Below are 20456 nucleotides of genomic sequence, written 5' to 3'. Positions count from 1 at the left end.
AAGTTCTGTGTCCATACATGAGACAAAAGATGGAATGAGGATCAGAATCAGAACAAAGGGCTCCGCCCTCTCTCTTTGCAAGTTACAGGCAAGTCTATGGGTCAAATGTCCCCACCCCTTCCAAAATTCAAAAGATGCTAACACCTGCAAAATCGTGATTTGTCCAAACAACCAAACTTGCGTTGCTGATCTCACGCATCCCTTTGTATCATGACATATACAGTTGAAGTTGGAAGTTTACACACACTTAGGTTGGAGTCATTAAAACTCGTTTTTCAACCACTCCACAAATTTCTTGTTAACAAACTATAGTTTTGACAAGTCGGTTAAGACATCTACTTTGTGCATGAAACAAGTCATTTTTCCAACAACTGTTTAAAGAAAGATTATTTCACTTATAATTCACTGTGTCACAATTCCAGTGGGTCAGAAGTCTACATACACTAAGTTGACTGTGCCTTTAAACAGCATGGAAAATTCCAGAAAATTATGCCATGGCTTTAGAAGCTTCTGATAGGCTAATTGACATCATTTGAGTCAATTGGAGGTGGACCTGTGGATGTATTTCAAGGCCTACCTTCAAACTCAGTGCCTCTTTGCTTGACATCATGGGAACATCAAAATAAATCAGCCAAGACCTCAGAAAATAAATTGTAGACCTCTACAAGTCTGGTTCATCCTTGGGAGCAATTTCCAAATGCCTGAAGGTACCACCTTCATCTGGACAAACAATAGTACGCAAGTATAAATACCATGGGACCACACCGCCGTCACACAGCTCAGGAAGGAGACACGTTCTGTCTCCTAGAGATGAACGTGATTTGGTGCGAAAAGTGCAAATCAATCCCAGAACAACAGCAAAGGACCTTGTGAAGATGCTGGAGGAAACAGGTACAAAAGTGTCTATATCCAAAGTAAAACGAGTCCTATATCGACATAACCTGAAAGGCGGCTCAGCAAGGAAGAAGCCACTGCTCCAAAACCACCACAAAAAAGCCAGACTGCGGTTGCAACTGCACATGGGACAAAGATTGTACTTTTTGGAGAAATGTCCTCTGGTCTGATGAAACAAAAATAGAACTGTTTGGCCATACTGACCATCGTTATGTTTGGAGGAAAAAGGGGGAGGTTTGCAAGCCGAAGAACCCCATCCCAACCGTGAAGCACGAGGGTGGCAGCATCATGTTGTGGGGGTGCTTTGCTGCAGGAGGGACTGGTGCACTTCCCAAAATAGATGGCATCATTAGGAGGGAAATTATGTGGATATATTGAAGCAACATCTCAAGACATTAGTCAGGAAGTTAAAGCTTGGTCGCTAATGGGTCTTCCAAATCGACAATGACCCCAAGCATACTTCCAAAGTTGTGGGAAAATGGCTTAAGGGCAAAAAAGTCAAGCTATTGGAGTATCCATCACAAAGCCCTGACCTCAGAAAATGTGTGGGCAGAACTGAAAAAGTGTGTGCAAGCAAGGAGGCCTACAGACCTGACTCAGTACCACCAGCTCTGTCAGGAGGAATGGGCCAAAATTCACGCAACTTATTGTGGGAAGCTTGTGGAAGGCTACCCAAAACGTTTAACTCAAGTTAAACTATTTAAAGGCAATGCTACCAAATACTTATTGAGTGTATGTAAACTTCTGACCCACTGGGAATGTGATGAAACTAATAAAAGCTGAAATAAATCATTCTCTCTACTATTATTTTTACATTTCACATTCTTAAAATAAAGTGGTGATCCTAACTGACCCAAGAGTTTAATTGTATTTGGCTAAGGTGTATGTAAACTTCCGACTTCGACTGTATACTGTACCATTTTTGTTTACATAGCTTGTCTGTTCACAAGAGGTTATGTTAAGATAAAGTAAAGTAAATATGTTTTATATTGTACAGTAGATCACATCATATCTAGGTAAGTATATTTTCTACCCTGTTTTATTGTTGGGAGGGGTATACGGGATTAGACCTGCCGAGTGTGTGTGTGTTCGTGCGTGTGTGTGTAAATTCCAGCCCAGCATTCCTGCCTCCTCCGACCCCCACACTGTGGATCAGGGAGGAAGCCAGCCAGTGTTCCATCCCTCTCTAGTTCTGTTCATTAGGGAGAGAAGCACTGACCACCACTGCACTGCTCTGAGGGTGGGAGTCTGACAAAGACACAAAGGAATTCACCATTTAATCTTCAAAGAGGCCAGGGAGTGAGGAAGGAGGGATGGGGGTGCAGAGTGAGAGAGTGAGAGAAAGAGGAAGAGAGAAAAGACTGTGAAGTTAAAGGATTATCTATAAACTGAATTATATTAAGGCTGAATGATATTCAGCCACCATAAATATTCCCACTTTATCACATCATCGTAACCTAAGCACCTTTGTCAGCAACACTATTTACTCTAATAAAAAGCATGGGCTGAAGCACACCCCCCAAAACGTGGTAGAGGTGTTGACTAATGGCGAGTAAACTGTATTCTTTAGAAAAAAATAGAGTTGCACACTGTATATACAAGCTCCCAGTGTTGGGTAAACCACCAGCGTTTCGGCGTCACTGTGTTTTCTTCAGGGTGCCACAGTGATGCCGAAACGCTGGTGGTTTACCAAATAAATTACTGGGAGCTTGTATATACAGTGTGCGACTCTCTTTGTGTATTTTTTCTAGCAAACTGCAATACGGTATATCACATGAGGTTGGTGGCACATTATTTGGGGAGGACGGGCTCGTGGTAATGGCTGGAGTGGAATGAGTGGAATGGTATCGAATACATCAAACACATGGTTTCCGTTCAGCCGTCCTCCCCTCAGCAGCCTCCTGTGCCATATATGCAGCAAAACTAGTTCTTCCCAAATATCTCTTCTTAGCTCAACACTCCCTCCTGTGGGTTTCTCTCTCTTGGTGTTGAAGTGCTTGTATTGTTCAGGGTTCCCCTCTATGTCTGGCCCTTATCCTGGCTGTGACCCTCTGTGCCAGCCCCACTCCTGGGGAGGGACAGTAAGAGCTTTGGTTTTTTATACTCCAGAAGGATGAGTGAAATCATTCTAGTGTCCTTCCCTCAGTTGTTCTCATATTATCTCAGCAGAGAAGATTTCATTTTGAATTCTCATCTTGGACCGGATGGGTCCCTCTGTTTCAATATCACAGGCCAGTTCACATTCCCTTGGATCAGTGAGCTAATAACATAACTGGAATCATACAGTATTCTTACAGGATGAGAGAGAGAGAGCATTTATCTTTCATGTCTAATATAAGGGGACAATTTCCAGCCCGTAGGTGTGTTATGTTATGAGAAGAAACAGAAATCGTCTGGTGAGATACTGTATTTCTATTCAGTTTATTTTTCAATTATATGCGGGCGTTGCAAACATAAACTCCTTCCTTCCCTTGTGATACGCAGACAGAACGCTCCTACAGCACTGTGGGAGGAGATCCCTTCAGAAGCATTGTGAAAGACACTGAATTGCAAATTCTATTGAACAAACAGATAGTCAAACACTTACAGGGTAACTGTGTTGACTTGTTATCATTTGTCAGATACAATTCTTACCGCATTTTATCTAGTTACAAACAAAACCCTGCACAGTAAGTCCAGTCATTCATTTCATGGTGTTGTTTTAATTATCATTTTCTTTTGCATCAGTTTAACTGTTGACATCCAATAGAAACTTTAGAGTTTTGAATAAATCACATTATTTACAATTGCATCATGTTACAGTGTTGCTACCCAATCACATTTTCCAGAATAATCACAGAATACTCCCTATACATACCAGTGTAGCCTACCCAGCATACCTTACTGTTCTTTACACTGTAGTTGGTACTGCTTGAGTAGAGGTGCGTCCAGTGTAAGCGCCTACCATACTATTCAGAACTAAAATACAGATCAGTCCAATCTATCCCCTGTTGTAGATGCGAATCCAGATTTTACCCGAGTCAATGGGGTCAATTCAGTTTTCAATTGACAATTCACTTGGCAATGTTCACTTTGTGAATTGACTATAATTGATCCCAACCCTGTAATGTACTCTGTATAATCCAACACTGGAGCAGAGCTAACATCAGTGTATAGTCAGTACATGTCTTCCTGGATCGTACTGTATCACCTAGCCCTGCAGGAATGGGAGGGGGAGGACCGACAGAGCTCAAACAGAAACCTGCTCTGTCTATTTGTTGGTCTGTCATACTGCTCTACAGCATTCCACACAGACATCAACACAATAATCACAGTGAGTTTTTCTCTGAGACAATACATAGTTCCATCCAGTCAACTATATTGTAAATTGGACCATACAAAAAAATCAACATATAGATAGATACCATATCCAATGTAGAATGTACAAGAGTCAAATGTTGGGTTTGTCAGCATTCCATCCATTCTGTAAGGAAGGCACATACAAACTCATTCATAAAGTAATGTGGAAGTCAATTCATGACAGATAATTATCTTTCAATGACTTGCCTTTAGTATGGGGTTGCATAAACTTCATTTCAAGCTAATTAGATGTTACTTTCATTCAGCTTAGTTACAGTATATGCATGTGGTACATCATCCATAGTTACAGAGAAGAACTAGAGCACAATATCTAGCTTCAGCACCTTCGGTGGACAGTGAAAACGTCCATTGATCACTTGGCTGGTTAAGTAGTGGCTCCTGTGAGGATAGATTAAGAGAGACAGTGTCGGAGAGACAGACAGTGTAGGTTTGGGTAAAGGTATCCTGTCTGAATACTGTGGCATCAGAGTTTGAGATGGCTGATAGCATTAAAGTGGTCTCAATCCACTTTCGATGAGTTCGAGTTTTAGGAGCACCTCATACATTTGCACAAGACAATGACATGAACAAAAAACACATATCATAGATTCAGAAATAAGACAATTACAGTATTTACACGGAGTCGGAAAGAACATTATTGGTATAGTGTGTTGCCTGTGAACTGTTAACTGCACATCCAGAGAAAAATACAAGGTTTTACCATCAAAATGGTCATTAGAATGAACTCACACATAATCAATGTGGGGTACAGAATGTACACTGGAAGCTATTGTATAGAGAGACACTGGAGTCCAGTATGGTTCATCACTCCAGGGAGGGGACTAGCTGATTAGACTCAACCCGACAGCAGTGCTCAAGTCTTGGGGAGACGAGAGCTCTTTCATCCTCTATCCTGCCCTTCTCTGCGGCTCAGACAGACCACGTCACCTCTTTCTATAAAGAGATTAGTTCCGGGTTTAATCACCCCCAACCCCATGACCCAGCAGCAGCAGTGTGGCGGTGGCACCACTGTCAGGGCATATGTCCACACCACTGGTGACCTTTCACACCCTGGACACCTCTTAGTGAGTCTGACCAGTCCTCGCCTGTGTCTGGTTATGTGTCTGAGCCAGGGAGGCTAGGTGTCCGACCTGTAGCCGAGTGAAGGTAGTGTGTGTTGCTGTTGTGTGTGGGGCTCATATGAGCCTCTCCTCGGGGGGCACCTTGAGTACGCTGCCCATCTCCAGCCGTGCCCCTGCCACCTCCTGGGCGCTGGGGCTGTAGGTGCCCTCCGACTGGCGCTTCTTGCGCGCGGTCAGCACCATGAACACCAGGGCCACCACAGCCAGCAGCACACACAGGCTGGCCAGAGGGATGGCCACCACCAGCCAGGGCATGCGCTGCCTCTGCTCCTGTCTCTACAGAGGGGCGAGAGCAGGACATTTAACTATTATTTATTATTACCTTGTTATTACTTATTTGTACCTTATTACTCAGATTAGACGTACTTATTTGTACCTTATTACTCAGATTAGACGAACTGCAGTTTAAATTGTTTTAATACATCAGCCTCTTTGATCCAATCTGGTCTGTGTATAAGCTTTTGATACTCAACTTACATTATCACTACATAGTCTACTGTAACAAATGTACAGACAGTATGTCGTTACGAGCAGACTTACATTGCTTTCACACTGTGTGCCGCTGAAGCCCGGCACACACACACACTGGAAGCTGCTGAGTCGGTCCAGGCAGGTAGCACCGTTGAGACAGGGTCTGGACTCACACTCATCTATCTCTGCCTCACACCTGGGAGAGAACACCAGGGGGGGTCAAAACAACACTGGCACCCCAGCAGGACGACAGCTCTCTGTACATACAATAGGATCCTTTTACAGTCCCACTGACATGCTCAGCTTTTAAACTGTAGACTTATAGGGCCGGGCTACCGGACACAGGTTAAGCCTAGTCCATTTAGCATGCTTTTTAGTCCTTCTTAGTCCAATAAAATGTTAGTCTCCGGGAACGCGGCCCATGTATTTTCTATGGAAAATTGGATAGGTTAGTGATCTCACCAGTCTCCAGTGTAGCCAGGTTTGCAGGTGCAGTTGGTACCCCAGATCCCATCCGTGCAGACCCCACCGTTGTCACACTGCGTCTCTTCATCACACTGCTGTGGAGGGAATCTCCATCTGTAGGATACACAAAATACAGTCATTACAACGTCTATACATACTGAATACGTAGACTCACACACACAGTGATTTTTGAACAAGAACATGCCCTGGTCATAGTTTGTGGTACTCACTGGCAGCGGCGGCCGGTGTATCCAGGGGGGCAGACACACTGGTAGGTGCCCGTCCCGTCTAGGCAGGAACCCCCGTTCAAACAGCTGTGCTCCAGGCAGTCATCCACCTCCTCCTCACAGTCCCTGCCCCCCCATCCTTTGTGACACTCACACCGGTAGTTTGCCAGCAGGTCTGTGCAGGTGCCGTGGGCACAGGGGCCTGAGGCACACTCGTCTGTGTCCTTCTGGCAGAACTCTCCCTCCCAGCCCGGGGCACAGCTGCAGTTGAACAGATTCCAGAGGTCCTGGCAGGTGCCCTGGTTGAGGCAAGGCTGGGACTGACACACATCAGCACCAACACAGCCCATCTTGTTCTCCTGCCCCCCCTGTCTGATAAACCGGACTGCCTGGGGGGCATCTTGGTCGTCCAACAGAGGTAGGTAGACTCCTCCCACCCTCACCTCTCCCAGACAGCCTGTGTAGTTCTCTGCCAGCCACACGGTGGTGTTGTTGAGGAAGTTGAGGTGCCCGGCTGTGCCCATGGTGCTGCCAGCCCTGCGCCCGTCCACAGTGAGGCGCCAGCGGGACACAGGCTGCAGGGGGTCTGTCATTGCCAGGTGGAGGTGGTGCCAGGTCCCGTCTGAGATGGGCAGGTCGCTGGTGAAGGCCTGTAGCTCCAGGCTGTTGCCGCTCAGTAGTTTGACCAGCAGGGAGGAGTTGAGCAAACCCAGACAGAAGACCTCTGCTCCGTTAGTGGCCCGCAGCAGCACGCCATTCTCCTCCCGAGTACGTATATCCATGGAGACACTGGTCACCATGGCAACCAGCGAGCCATTAGCGGTGAACTGCAGAGCGTTGCTCTCAAAGGTGGCGTTAGTGAGGCCTGGTGGAACAGCAGTATATTAATAAGGCAACTCAATATTGAATACAGTGACACACCTTTTGGTAAGGTGTTTGCTATTTTGTTTGTGTGTGTGTGTCTGTGCCGAGAAAGATACCGTAGTAGAGAGAAAGGGAGAGAGATAATGTATACGATCCAAAAAGTCCACTCACACTCGTAACCGTCAACTAGATCCACACACTGGCTGCCCACGACACAGGGGTCGCTGACACACCACACGCGTGTATCACATCGCCTGCCAGAGAAGTTCATGGGACAGGTGCACTCAAAGTCATTCCAGGTGACTGTGCACGTTCCTCCATTCTTACAGGGACCAGCCTGAGGAGGACATAGATATTAGTGTCTGTTACAAAGAGTGAACTAAAAAGTCTTTGTCAGAACCCTAACCTGAGAAATCTAGACAGCTCTTGTGCCAGTTTCCTTAAACAGTTCATAGGTCTACAGTTACAGCAAAACATCTCTAGTGTAAAGGTGTTATTGACGTTACCTTGCATGCCTCATCACTGACACAGCCATCCAACACGTTCTCAGCTTTTTTTGGGAAGTAGCACTGGAACGCTTTGTGGGTGTGGCACTCCTCCTCTGGGAGGTTAAGGTACAGGTGCATATGGTCCAGAGTGATGTCCTGTAAGCAGCCTTTGAAGTGACCTCCCCAGGGGGCAGTGGACTCCCCCGGTGGCAGACCCCCCATGTACACCACGTCCCCCCGCTCCATCCTCACCCCCCCCAGGGATAACTGTGTCCCACCCTGACTGAACCCGACCTGACCCTGGCGTACCACCACAGTGACCAGCTCCCTCTGTCCCCTGGTGATGTAGGTACCGTTAGAGAACAGGGTGGTGGGGGGGCTGTTGAAGACCAGGGTTCCCTCCCGCAGGTACAGGGTGAGGTAGGCCCTCCTCCCTCTCCGCAGCTGGAGGAGCAGGCCGCTAGGCTTCAGAGAGCGCAGGAAGAAGGAGATGTTGAAGTTCTCCCCGTCCGTTTGGTTGATGTTGAAGGCAGCATAGCTCACAGTGTCTTCATTACTGAATGTCCATGAGGGGTATTCTGAGGCACGCAACAAAAAGCAATACTTTCAGTGTGAACAACAAAACCTGTACAAACCTGTGTAGTTGAAGGGAACTGGCTGTAAGTTGAGGAGACACACGTAACCCCCTTTAAATTACAATACATTGTCAGCGCCTGATGTCTGCAGTTGACATAATTTGAAAAGCAATATTTGAAAACGTGTAAAATGGGAAGTAAAGTCATGTCTTAAAAGGTATAACAGTTCTTACCTTCTTCACACAGGGAGCCGTGATAGGATCGATCACACTCACAGCTGAAGCTAGTCCACAGGTCAATACAATGCCCACGATGATGGCAGGGGTCAGGATGACACCAGTCGGTCTTGTTGCAGCCCAGCTCCATGTCTTGGACGTGCTCTGGAGAGATATCCTGAGGCAGTAGCAGCTGGTGGTCAACCTGTAGATCCTCCATGCAGCCAATGAAACCCTTCCTACTCTCTGTGTTGTCCAGATACTTCTGGGGGGCCCCACCCACATAGACCTGGGGGAATGATCCAGGTTGGAAGAAGATCAATTGGTTGTGTCCTTCGTCCTCCACTGTGCATCCCCCGTCATTGTCACAGCCTGGTCCTTTCACCATCAGCACCAGCTTCTCATCCATGGTCACTTTGGCCTCATGCCAGTCTCCGTCATTGACAGGGAGATGATAGGTGGCCTGTAGCTCCTTCCCTGATCCAGCTCTAGCATGGATATGGCCCCCCACAATCTCCAGGGACACAAAGTAGTGCTCAGCCCCTCTGTAGAACAGCAGCATTTCAGGCAGGGTGGTCCTGAAGCGCAGCTGAACGTGGATCCCATAGTGGTGTTGGTGGTGCTGGGGGTCAGTCCCTCTACTGGTCTTGTTAGCTGTAGGAGGGAGCTGGATGAGGACATACCCCTCTGTGTTGAAGGAGAAGGTGGTGGGAATGCTGCAGTGCTTCCCAGTGAAGCCAGGGGGACAGAGGCAGGTGTGGCCATGCTCTTGTTCATCCCCATCTTCCCCACCGTGCTGTTCTTGGCTTAGGATGGGCACACACGTGGCTCCGTTCTCACACAGGTGTTCCCTGCAGCCAATCAGACGGACGTCACAGTTATGGCCACCCCATGGCTCCTCCCCTGGACCTGCCTTCACACAGTTGCAGGTGTAGGAGTTGGCGGCGTCCTTGCAGGACCCGCCGTTCTGACAGGGCTCGCTCTCACACTCGTCAATGTCTACCTCGCAGTGCACACCTGGAATGACAACATAACACACCATTCGTTTTTCATGTTCGACATGTATTTGGCTTAGGGGTATGGTTATGTCTTTCTCTGCCACACAGAACTGTCCCCCAGCCACACAGTGAGATTCAACAGGAGCCTATGGGTCTCCCTAACCAAACCAATAAGTTCATCAGTCTCCCTAACCAAACCAATAAGTTCATCAGTCTCCCTAACCAAACCAATAAGTTCATCAGTCTCCCTAACCAAACCAATAGGTTCATCAGAGTCTCCCTAACCAAACCAATAAGTTAATCAGTCTCCCTAACCAAACCAATAAGTTAATCAGTCTCCCTAACCAAACCAATAAGTTCATCAGAGTCTCCCTAACCAAACCAATAAGTTCATCAGTCTCCCTAACCAAACCAATAAGTTCATCAGTCTCCCTAAACAAACCAATAAGTTAATCAGTCTCCCTAAACAAACCAATAAGTTAATCAGTCTCCCTAACCAAACCAATAAGTTAATCAGTCTCCCTAACCAAACCAATAAGTTCATTAGAGTCTGTCTAACCAAACCAAATAAGTTAATCAGATATGGAAGTATATTGGCAAGCATGCGGCTCTCCAGGAAGCACTTGACTAGACTATGCCTTTTGAGGAAATGACGGATGAAAGTTAAAATATCGGTACGGATGTGAGCCCAGTTACTACTTCTCTCTGTGTCACAGTCAAATTGTATTAAAAAACAAATGCTTTGAAGTATGTTGCTAGATTATTCACGGTATATAGTAAATCAATGGGACTACAATACGCTTAGTAAGCAATGAAAGTTTACACATCAGCAAAATCCTCTAAAACTCCTCTCTCCACAAGTTAAAAACAAGAGCATCTCCTTCTGCCCTCCTCCAGCCCTCTACCTCCCACACATAAACACAGCCTGTCCTAGCAGCCCTTCTCTCCACAGTAAGTTTTAAGTGTTACCTGTCAGTCCCCATGGCTCACACCATACAGCTAGTAACAGAAGTAGCAGTAGCCTCCTCATTCTCCCAGAGCCGTAAACACACACATATAGCCAAACAGGTCCCACAGATGAGATCAAACTTGTGCACCCTCTCTCTCACACATGCACACACACATGTACACACAGTCCGTACACTTGTACCAGGCAGGCAGAAGTGATTACTCGAGCCCAGCCCTCCCTACTTCCCTCCCTCATGCCTGCATACAGCCTCCCCTCGGCAGCCAGGCCCAGCCAGGGCTCTAAGCCTACCACCCAGCTGGCTCCTGTCACTGCTGACAACAGGAATGTTGGGCTGCAGTCACTCCTGATCGATGTTATGGATGCCGGCTAGTGGCAGACGACATTCTAATCACAGGAGATGGGCTTCTGAGCAGAGGGGCTGTACTGAGCTGGACTATACTGGACTAACCTCAGTATGAAATAGGTTGAAATGGGGGGGGGGGGGGGGGGTCAAAGGTGGCTGGGTTGAGGGGGGGGGGGGGCTCAATTTAATTAGCTTAACCAGTTTCTGAGTACTCTATCTGTACGTGCGAAGAGAACTCACAGAGAATATGTAGTCATATGATCTTGTTGTTTCACCTATGTGTTATTCCCCTCTATTTTGACGGGTGCCTGGTTACAGTATACGGAAGTCTGCTTACTGTGCAAATAGCCTAGGACTAGGAGTATCGCAATACATTATGTTTTAATTGATAACAGGTTTTGTTTTTGTGATGAGAGGGTCTTTCAAGCTTGCTTTTATTAATTAGTCGTTCATAGGGCTTAAGCAGCTTTGTGGTAATCTCTCTCTCCCCCTGGTAAACTAGAGGAAAGACCCCTGTTAAATACCCAGCCAGGACTACCAACATATGGCACCAGGTTTTATGGTCTTTGTTGTTCTTCTACTGCCATGCCCCTCCGTACGGACACCTACCCTCTCCGTCAAAGCTGCTGTACACGGAGGCTCACCCAAAGAACTGGAGATATACTCTGTTTCATCTTCAGTTGTTATTCGTAGATAATAACTCTGTTATTCAGCGATAATATATCTGTTATTGAGAGTTATTCATGGGTGGTTTTCCAGCCCACCTTTACTTTTCCTTTGCTTTTCCTTATCTCTGTTTTGACTGATGTCTAATGTCCAAGCAGACCAGTACAGGCAGGAATGATCAGCAGGGGCAGGATTAAGCTATTATTGTTTTGCTCACTGCTAGGCAAGTGAATCCAAAGAGATATACTGTATATCACTGCATGGGATTTATTTATTCTCTCTATTGTATCTTCTGATATACAGTGTATTAAGAGAAAGTCAGGGTTCTTGCACATAAAGAGCTGTGTTATATTACACAGTGAAATAGACAGACAGTCTTACCTGTGAACCCAGGTGGACAGTCACACTGGTATGAGTTGACCAGGTCCTCACAGCTCCCTCCGTTCTGACATGGAGCAGACTCACACTCGTCTATATTCTCTTCACAGATCTCACCTGCAAGAGACAGGACACATTACGTACTTACTCAATTACTTACCCTCAGGTCAAATTAACATCGACTGCAATTTCAGAGGATTCCTATTCAATCAGATCCTATACTTAAAGGGGGGTGGGAGGTCACCAAGTATGCATTTCAGTGTTTTGCCTTACCAGCAAACCCAGGCTGGCAGTGGCAGAGGAACCCAGCTGCTTCCTCGTAGTTGAACTCCCTGTCATCCAGTCCAGACAGCACCCCGTGGTGCAGCAGCTCTGAGTGCTGAAAACACTCTCCTCCATTCTCACAGGGCTGCAGCTCACACTCATCAATATCCACCTGACAGTTCTTCCCTTCATAACCTGCAACACGCACACCATTATTTTAAACAGTTCTTCCCTTCATAAGCTGCAACACACACACCATTATTTTAACAGGGGGAAAAAAAGTTATTTGTTTCTAGCCATTTTGAGCCTGTAATCGAACCTACAAATGCTGATGCTCCAGATACTCAGCTAGTCTAAAGGCCAGTTTTATTGCTTCTTTAATCAGGACAACAGTTTTCAGCTGTGCTAACATAATTGCAAAAGGGTTTTCTAATGATAAATGAGCCTTTTAAAATGATAAACTTGGAATAGCTTACACAACGTGACGGTTGCTGATAATGGGCCTCTGTACGCGGCACACCTATGTAGATATTCCATTAAAAATCTGCCGTTTCCAGCTACAATCGTCATTTACAACATTAACAATGTCGACACTGTATTTCTGATCAATTTGATGTTATTTTAATGGACAAAAAATGTGTTTTTCTTTCAAAAACAAGGAATTTTTAAGTGACCCAAATTTTTGGAACAGTTGTGTATATTATGTGCTCTCCATCCTCTGTATTGAGGATCATCTTTGTTTTCCTATTGCTCATGGCCCTGCAGCTGCACCAGTCATACACTAGATGGCATCGTGGTGTAACACCACGGTTAGTACTACACTTATACAGGTCTCTCAATAGGTCTCTCGCTATGTCTCATACCACTCCCCCTTCTTTGCCTCTAAACCACAGGCTTGTATCATACCTTTGACCCTTTATCTCTGTGATTTACGTCTGGGAAACTCCACGAACCAAGTCTTACCAAGAAAAGGGTTTGCCTGCCTGTAAAAGGCTACATGGAAGCGCCTGCAGCTTTTCTTTTCAGCATATTCCTGACACCTAGGATGTTCCCACTCTCTCTCTGTTTTTATGTCAGACAGCAGATCAAATATTCTTGTACAACAATCACTGCGTGTCAGAGGAGGCTGGTGGGATGAGCTATAGGAATACGGGCTCATTGTAATGGCTGAAATGGAATGAATGGAACAGGGTCAAACATGAGGTTTCTATATTTTGTTTGTTGTGTTTGACACCGCTTCATTAATTCCATTCCAGTCTTTACAGTAAGCCCAACCTCCTATAGCTCCTCCCACCAGCCTCCTCTGCTGCATGTGTAATACTTCCTGTGGTGCAGAGAAGGCTTGGCAGATATGACAGACAGCTGACTGTTACCCCCTCATTTGGTGAGAAGTGTGTGTGTGTGTGTGTGTGTGTGTGTGTGTGTGTGTGTGTGTGTGTGTGTGTGTGTGTGTGTGTGTGTGTGTGTGTGTGTGTGTGTGTGTGTGTGTCTGTGTGTGTGTGTGTGTGTGTGTACCTGTCCAGCAGAGACAGTCGTATTGGTTGACCCCGTCTAGGCAGGTGGCTCCATTCTGGCAAGGGTCCGAAGCACACTCTGGGATGTCCACCTCACATTGTTCTCCTGTGAAGCCTGTCCCGTTGCAGTCACACTCATAGCTGAGTGAGGAGGAGGAGACTTAGAGAGGCTCCTTATATCCTGATTATTTCAGTGAGACTGGGACATCTTTGAAGCATGAAAACGCACTGGGACCTCAGTGCAGCCAGTAGAAACGTTAAACAGTCTTAACTGTGAGGTTTCTAACATCGAATCATTTCTGATCTACAGGCATTGTTTCTTAAGGAAAGTGGAATTCTACCTTCACACATTTTTTGTTGTTGTTGTGGGGCAGTCCCACTCTTGACGTTTTTGTTTTATTGGATAGGACAGAGGTAGAGAGGAAAGATAGAGGAGAGAGGGTGGTGAACTAGCACTGGGCCGGATTCAAATAAGCTTAGACCACTAGACCACTAGACCACCTATGTGGTATTTTTTGATTAACAAATGTAATTGGTTCAATCCAACGTATCTCTGTATTAACAAGATACACCACCCAGGTCTGATGAAGCTCTCTGTCAGGTTTTCCCCACTTCCCAACCTCATGATTAATTACCATCCAAATAAGTGGTGTAATCCTTATCCTCGCCCTATTAAACTTTACTGTCGGGAAGGAATCCCTCGGCTGACATACTGCTCACCGACACATTGGGGTTAAGCAGCTGATTCAGCCAATGAGAGGAGAGAGAGTTGGAGACACCTTACCTGTTCACCAGGTCTGTACAGTTGCCCTCGTTGAGACACGGACCGCTGGCACACTCATCAATGTCCAGCTCACAGTCACGGCCCTCGTACCCGGACACACACTCACAGGTGTACAGGCCCACACGGTCGTGGCAGGTGGCTCCATGCTGGCAGGGCTGCTCCTCACACTCATCGATCTCCACTTCACAGTTCACCCCTGCCACACAACACAGACACCGCTTCATATGATGGGTTTCACTATGAGAACATCTACAGAGCTTAGAGAGAAACATTGAACATGGTGCATTAAAACTTTGTCGTTTCTATATGAGGTTGGCAAAGTAGTGAACTCTGAACTAAAGACACTGAGTTAAAGAGAGAGGGTAATTCCCTCACACTCTAAAGACAGCAGGATACGTTGCACTGACCCGAACAGAGAGACTGTCTCACCTTTGAACCCTAGCAGACAGTTGCACTCATAGCGGTCCACCTCATTGACACAGGTCCCATTGTTCTCGCACGGCCGCGACACACACTCGTTAATGTCCAGGTCGCAGTGGTAGCCTTGGAAACCAGGCACACAAAAGCACTGGTATCCGTTGTCGTCGTCTTTACAGATGGCTCCGTTCTGACAGGGGAGTGACTTACAGTCATCTATGTTCTCCTCACAGTCCCTCCCCTGGAAGCCCGGGACGCACTGGCACTGGTACCCATCCCATGTGTCAACACAGGTGGCACCGTTGTGGCACGGCTCCTCAGAGCAGTCCCTCGCCTGGCAGTAATCTCCTCCATAGCCAGGAGGACAGTGGCATGTGTAGCCGTCCACCCTGTCCACACAATGGGACCTGACACCCTTACATGGGTTGCTCTCACACTTGATGTTGATGTTAAGTGTGCAGTTGGTCCCTGCGAAGTCGTCGGGGCAGTGGCAGGTGTAGACCCCTGTGCCCAGTGTGCTGGTACAGTTGGCGCACGGCGCATCGTGGACACAGGGGTCATACAGCTCTCTACAGTCCTTGCCCATATAGTGGACTGGCCATCTGGGGCAGAGACACGTGTAGTTGCCCATTTGTTCGAGACACGTACCACCATTCTGACACGGGGACGACAGACACTTGTCTGCTGCTGCTGTGCACAGTATACCTGTAGGCAAGAAAGAAAATAAACTCAGTATTTGTACAGCACTTTGAGATATCAGCTGATGTACGAAGGGCTATATAAATACATTTGATTTGATTTGATATTTATCATGAATGAGAAAGCTCAAAATATGTAAGCAATCTCCAACTTTAACTTCATGAAACTGTGGTGAGATAATCGCTGGTGAAGTATTACCAGTCCATTACCCTGGTGAAGTTTTACCAGTATATTACCCTGGTGAAGTATTACCAGTCCATTACCCTGGTGAAGTATTACCAGTCTATTACCCTGGTAGTGTATTACCAGTCCATTACCCTGGTGAAGTATTACCAGTCCATTACCCTGGTGAAGTATTACCAGTCAATTACCCTGGTGAAGTATTACCAGTCCATTACCCTGGTGAAGTATTACCAGTCTATTACCCTGGTAATGTATTACCAGTCCATTACCCTGGTGAAGTATTACCAGTCCATTACCCTGGTGAAGTATTACCAGTCCATTACCCTGGTGAAGTATTACCAGTCCATTACCCTGGTAATGTATTACCAGTCCATTAACCTGGTGAAGTATTACCAGTCCATTAGCCTGGTGAAGTATTACCAGTGAGATTACCAACTATTTCCTACGAGCTCATACACCAGATACCTTAGACCTCTCCCTTTGTCTCTGCTTTTGAGGCACTTACAGAGCACTTTCTTAATGAAAAGTTTTTAAAAAACACTTCCCTCTCTCTCTAGTCTGGACTTAAAGTGAACACAGCAGATGGGGTTTGGAGTAAACGTATTACACACTCACTGTGTGAGCAGTTGTCACCTGAGGCTTCATCAATGAAAGTTCCTTATACCCTGAACACTACTAATCTAACCTGGACTTGACCCCATGGGTCTTCTTAATACACACCGCATCAGGTAGTTTAATAATCACAGACTGTTTGACACTGGTTCGATTTTCTGCTATAGTTGTTGATGAAGTAGCAAACACTTTCCTTTATGGAATATTCCTTTTGTCATAAGTAGAAATAATAAGCGTACAGTGTTAAAATATTTGAATATGAGGGGGATAAAACAGTGGAATGCTTTCATACTTGAATACATGTTCCTATTACGTTTATGGAATGTGTATGTTGTCTTAAATCCTGATTTGATTAGATTGCTAAAACTCGACTTAATGAGCACAGATATATAGCTTCTGAGTTATTCAATATACTAGTATAGTTTATACTGTATTTAACAAAGAGTGTTAGCAGGGATTTGTATTATATGTTTACTTGTATGTTGTTTCCTTACTTGACTCACTCACAGCTTATCTTAAAGGGAAGGTCACATTGTCCCTCTATCCACTGTAGCACCTACTGTACCTATTACTGCCATGCCCCCGGCCCTTTAACACCTATATAACCCTCCTGTCACACCCCTAATACCTCCACCTCCACCTCATACCTGTTTCCCTAATATAATGTGACCACCCATAGTGCTCGGGAGCTGTAGGGTGGGAAGGCTTTTGATCCAGTTCAGCACTCGATTCAATGAATCAACTGATCATTACCTAGATTCGTTGAATCAGGTGTCCGATTATTGGCAGAAGCCAGCACACTCTGGCTGTTGCTCTCCATGACAAGTGTTAATGACCACTGATCATTCATTTCCACTCAATAGATCTACAGTATTGGTTGCTGTGTGTCACAATCTACTTGTTGTGAGCCACAGTCTTCTTCCCCTGCTATAATATCTAGTGTATGTTCCAAACACCATATCTGTTCTTCACTAATGCCCTGACACCCCCAGATACACTGGAACATCCTTTGCAACCTGCAGTTTCATCAGTTTCCTCCTACTGTCAACCCATCAACCCACAAGCTTCCCTTAACTCATGGTGTAAAGGACCAGGTTTCCTGTTCCCTTTATATTAGTGTTAAATATGGATACATGTAAACACTCTCATCCTCCACACCATCATAATACATAGGATTTATACAGTATTGTGATTTCCAAGACCCAGAGACACTTCAGTCCAGACATGGTATCTACCTACACTGTTTATATGCACTGTGCTGTATACCCACTATAATGCACTGTGAACGCTAACAGCTGGTACTACCTGAACCCCATGTCAGATTAGGTAGCAGTGTGGTGATTGGCTGAGACAGTGGGGGTCTCTGACTGGTCTATCCTGCTGCAGCCAGACCATTCATCCCTGAAACATTCCACTGCGCTGATGTCACTGCTGCCTCCTGTGCCATGAAACCGTATGTCAGAGCATCCCTCTAACAGTGTGGAAGAAAGCAGGTAGATAAGAGTTGATTAATAGTTGTTCTGCTGGATGTTTGTCCATATAAGGATTATTTGTTTCCTCTGCCCTATCATAGCAGTTACCAAAACTAAAGTTACCCAAACATAATCTTTACATATACTCCAAGTCAAATGTCAGTTGAGACCCACACTTTGGGGTATTATGGACCTGTGGTGGCATGTCATGACTCATGTGAAATCACCACAGGGGACTGTCAGTCATACCATGCCAGTGTTGTGCTTTGTCCAAAATTGTATTCATACTCAAAGGCTAAACTGCGGTGACTCATTTGGCTTTAAAAAGCGCACATTCTGACATGTTTAGTCATAGTTATCCTGTGATGTTAGTCAGAGATGTAAATGTCTGTGTTTCATGTGGGTTTAACGTTGAAGGAGCCATATTGATAGTATAGTATATCCAGGATTTTCTATCAACAATTGTTGGTCCAATATTGCAGTTGTTTTTTTCCATCAGCCATGCAATCTAAAAGTACTGTGTTCATTTCCACAGTTCTCAGAACACTTGGCCCTCCGTTCAAAGTTAAGACAAAAAGCTGTGCGGCCAGACTCTTAGCCCGTCACCATGGTGATGGGAAACAATGGCCCCTGCATGTGATCCGCCCTAGCCACCCCGTCCTGTCAGTCTGTCCAATTTAACGAGGTTCAGACACTTCCCACAGGGCCGCGGGAAAAATGGGTCAACGCGTCATTAGGTGGGTTTCAAAATATCCCACACCCAAACATACTGTACCCCACGACACCACACCCCACACTCCCCACTGTTTTCTTCTCTTTACAAGTGTTAACTGCTCTTCTCATAGGTTATCAGGGAATAATATCACAAGCCATTTATCTCACTATGATAGTTCATTATCATCTATGAATGACTTCATGATAAGTGCTCAAGCCAATTATATATACTGTATTTATTTATTTATTTATCTTGCTCCTCTGCACCCCATTAGTTCTATTTCTACTTTGCGCTTTCTCCCACTGCAAATCTACCATTCCAGTGTTTTACTTGCTATATTGTATTTACTTTGCCACCATGGCCTTTTTTGCCTTTACCTCCCTTATCTCACCTCATTTGCTCACTTTGTATATAGACTTATTTTTCTACTATATTATTGACTGTAGGTTTGTTTTACTCCATGTGTAACTCTGTGTTGTATGTGTCAAACTGCTTTGCTTTATCTTGGCCAGGTCGCAATTGTAAATGAGAACTTGTTCTCAACTTGCCTACCTGGTTAAATAAAGGTGAAATAAGAAATAAATAAATAAAAAATATTATTGTCCTACATAGTAATAGATTATCAATTACAGTGACATATCATACGTTTCCATTGTTTTTGTTATGTATGATATGTAACAAATGTTTGATTGGTGCCTACCTAATTTCTAAATAGGACCAGCCATATCATTAAATAATATAACTTATTATGAATAACTTATTGAAGGGGTACTGCACTCAGAGATGTTCAGATTATCACCAGCTACAACAACCTGTCTGCCAGCTGGCTCCTACCACTTGTCCTCCTGTAACATCCTCCCACCTTGCTAATGCCCTATTAGAGCTCTGTCCACATCTCCCCTACACACACACACACACACACACACACACACACACACACACACACACACACACACACACACACACACACACACACACACACACACACACACACACACACACACACACACACACACACACACACACACACACACACACACACACACACACACACACACACACACACACACACACACACACACACATTTTCACATTACCACTTTCCACATTAATACTCACACATACAAGTGCACACACAGGTTTTCTTTTCCCTTTATAACCTACATTGATACACCTAGACAGTGAGTCCTACCCAGTTTGAACGTCATCATGATGAGCAGCAAAGGTTTTTGGTACTTTGAATGAAACCTCCCAAACTCCATGGCGGTGATGGGACCCACTGTGTCACACAACATCCAGCCTGAGAACTGCTGCCTGTCACTCCTCCACAGGGTCCCCTCCCAGCATACTGGTCCAGCCGATCAGCTCTCTGCTCTGATAGAAGTTAGCTGGAAGTGTGCTGCAGGATCTCCATGCTTGGTCAGTAGTCAGTACTGAGCTCTCTGGGGACAGAGTTTGTCTGGCTGCAGTAAGGCCGAGTAATCTCCCATGCAGAGAGCGGCCAGGAAAACATGGCTTGGATTCACTGACATGGACTGTCTGTCTCTCTAGCGCCCTCTCTTTCTACTACATCCCTCCTTCCTCTATCCCTCTCACTTATTAATGTTGATTTTCATCTTTCTCTTCATTCCTCTCTCCTACTTGATTTTATTTAACTTTCTGAAACAATATCTAAATAGTTATATATCAGTGGGTACCAACAACAAATGCACATGCTGATATGTGTCAAAAATAGACCATGAAACTGAACTCACTTTAACA

The 20456-nt window shown here is 45.5% G+C and overlaps 1 protein-coding gene across 1 annotated transcript; it reads right to left on the bottom strand.

Annotated features, from left to right (window-relative positions):
- Nucleotides 1–3296: 3296 nt before the first annotated feature.
- LOC106579995 (protein crumbs homolog 2) lies at nt 3297–20139 on the bottom strand. The gene is made up of 13 exons (XM_014160520.3): nt 19888–20139; nt 15027–15719; nt 14598–14793; nt 13815–13954; nt 12309–12494; nt 12039–12152; nt 8699–9697; nt 7909–8468; nt 7574–7739; nt 6542–7403; nt 6309–6425; nt 5916–6042; nt 3297–5651 (listed from the first exon to the last, which is right to left on the bottom strand). Exons 1-13 carry the CDS (start codon nt 19988–19990, stop codon nt 5430–5432), a joined length of 4485 nt encoding a protein of 1494 aa, XP_014015995.2. The 5' UTR covers nt 19991–20139; the 3' UTR covers nt 3297–5429.
- Between the last annotated feature and the right edge of the window lie 317 nt (nt 20140–20456).

The sequence above is a fragment of the Salmo salar genome, chromosome 20 (assembly GCF_965601325.2).
Source record: "Salmo salar chromosome 20, fSalSal1, whole genome shotgun sequence".
NCBI lineage: Eukaryota > Metazoa > Chordata > Actinopteri > Salmoniformes > Salmonidae > Salmo > Salmo salar.
Note: the sequence above shows the minus strand (reverse complement) of the source record. Positions and strands in the feature narration are given on the sequence as shown.

Coding starts and splice junctions, on each gene's coding strand:
- LOC106579995 (XM_014160520.3), bottom strand. CDS start 19,990: ATGTTGTGTGACACAGTGGGTCCCATCACCGCCATGGAGTTTGGGAGG. Junction 9,698..12,038: donor CTGTCCACCTGGGTTCACAG/GTAAGACTGTCT, acceptor TTGTCATTCCAG/GTGTGCACTGCGAGGTAGAC. Junction 5,652..5,915: donor GCACACAGTGTGAAAGCAAT/GTAAGTCTGCTC, acceptor GCCCCTCTGTAG/AGACAGGAGCAGAGGCAGCG.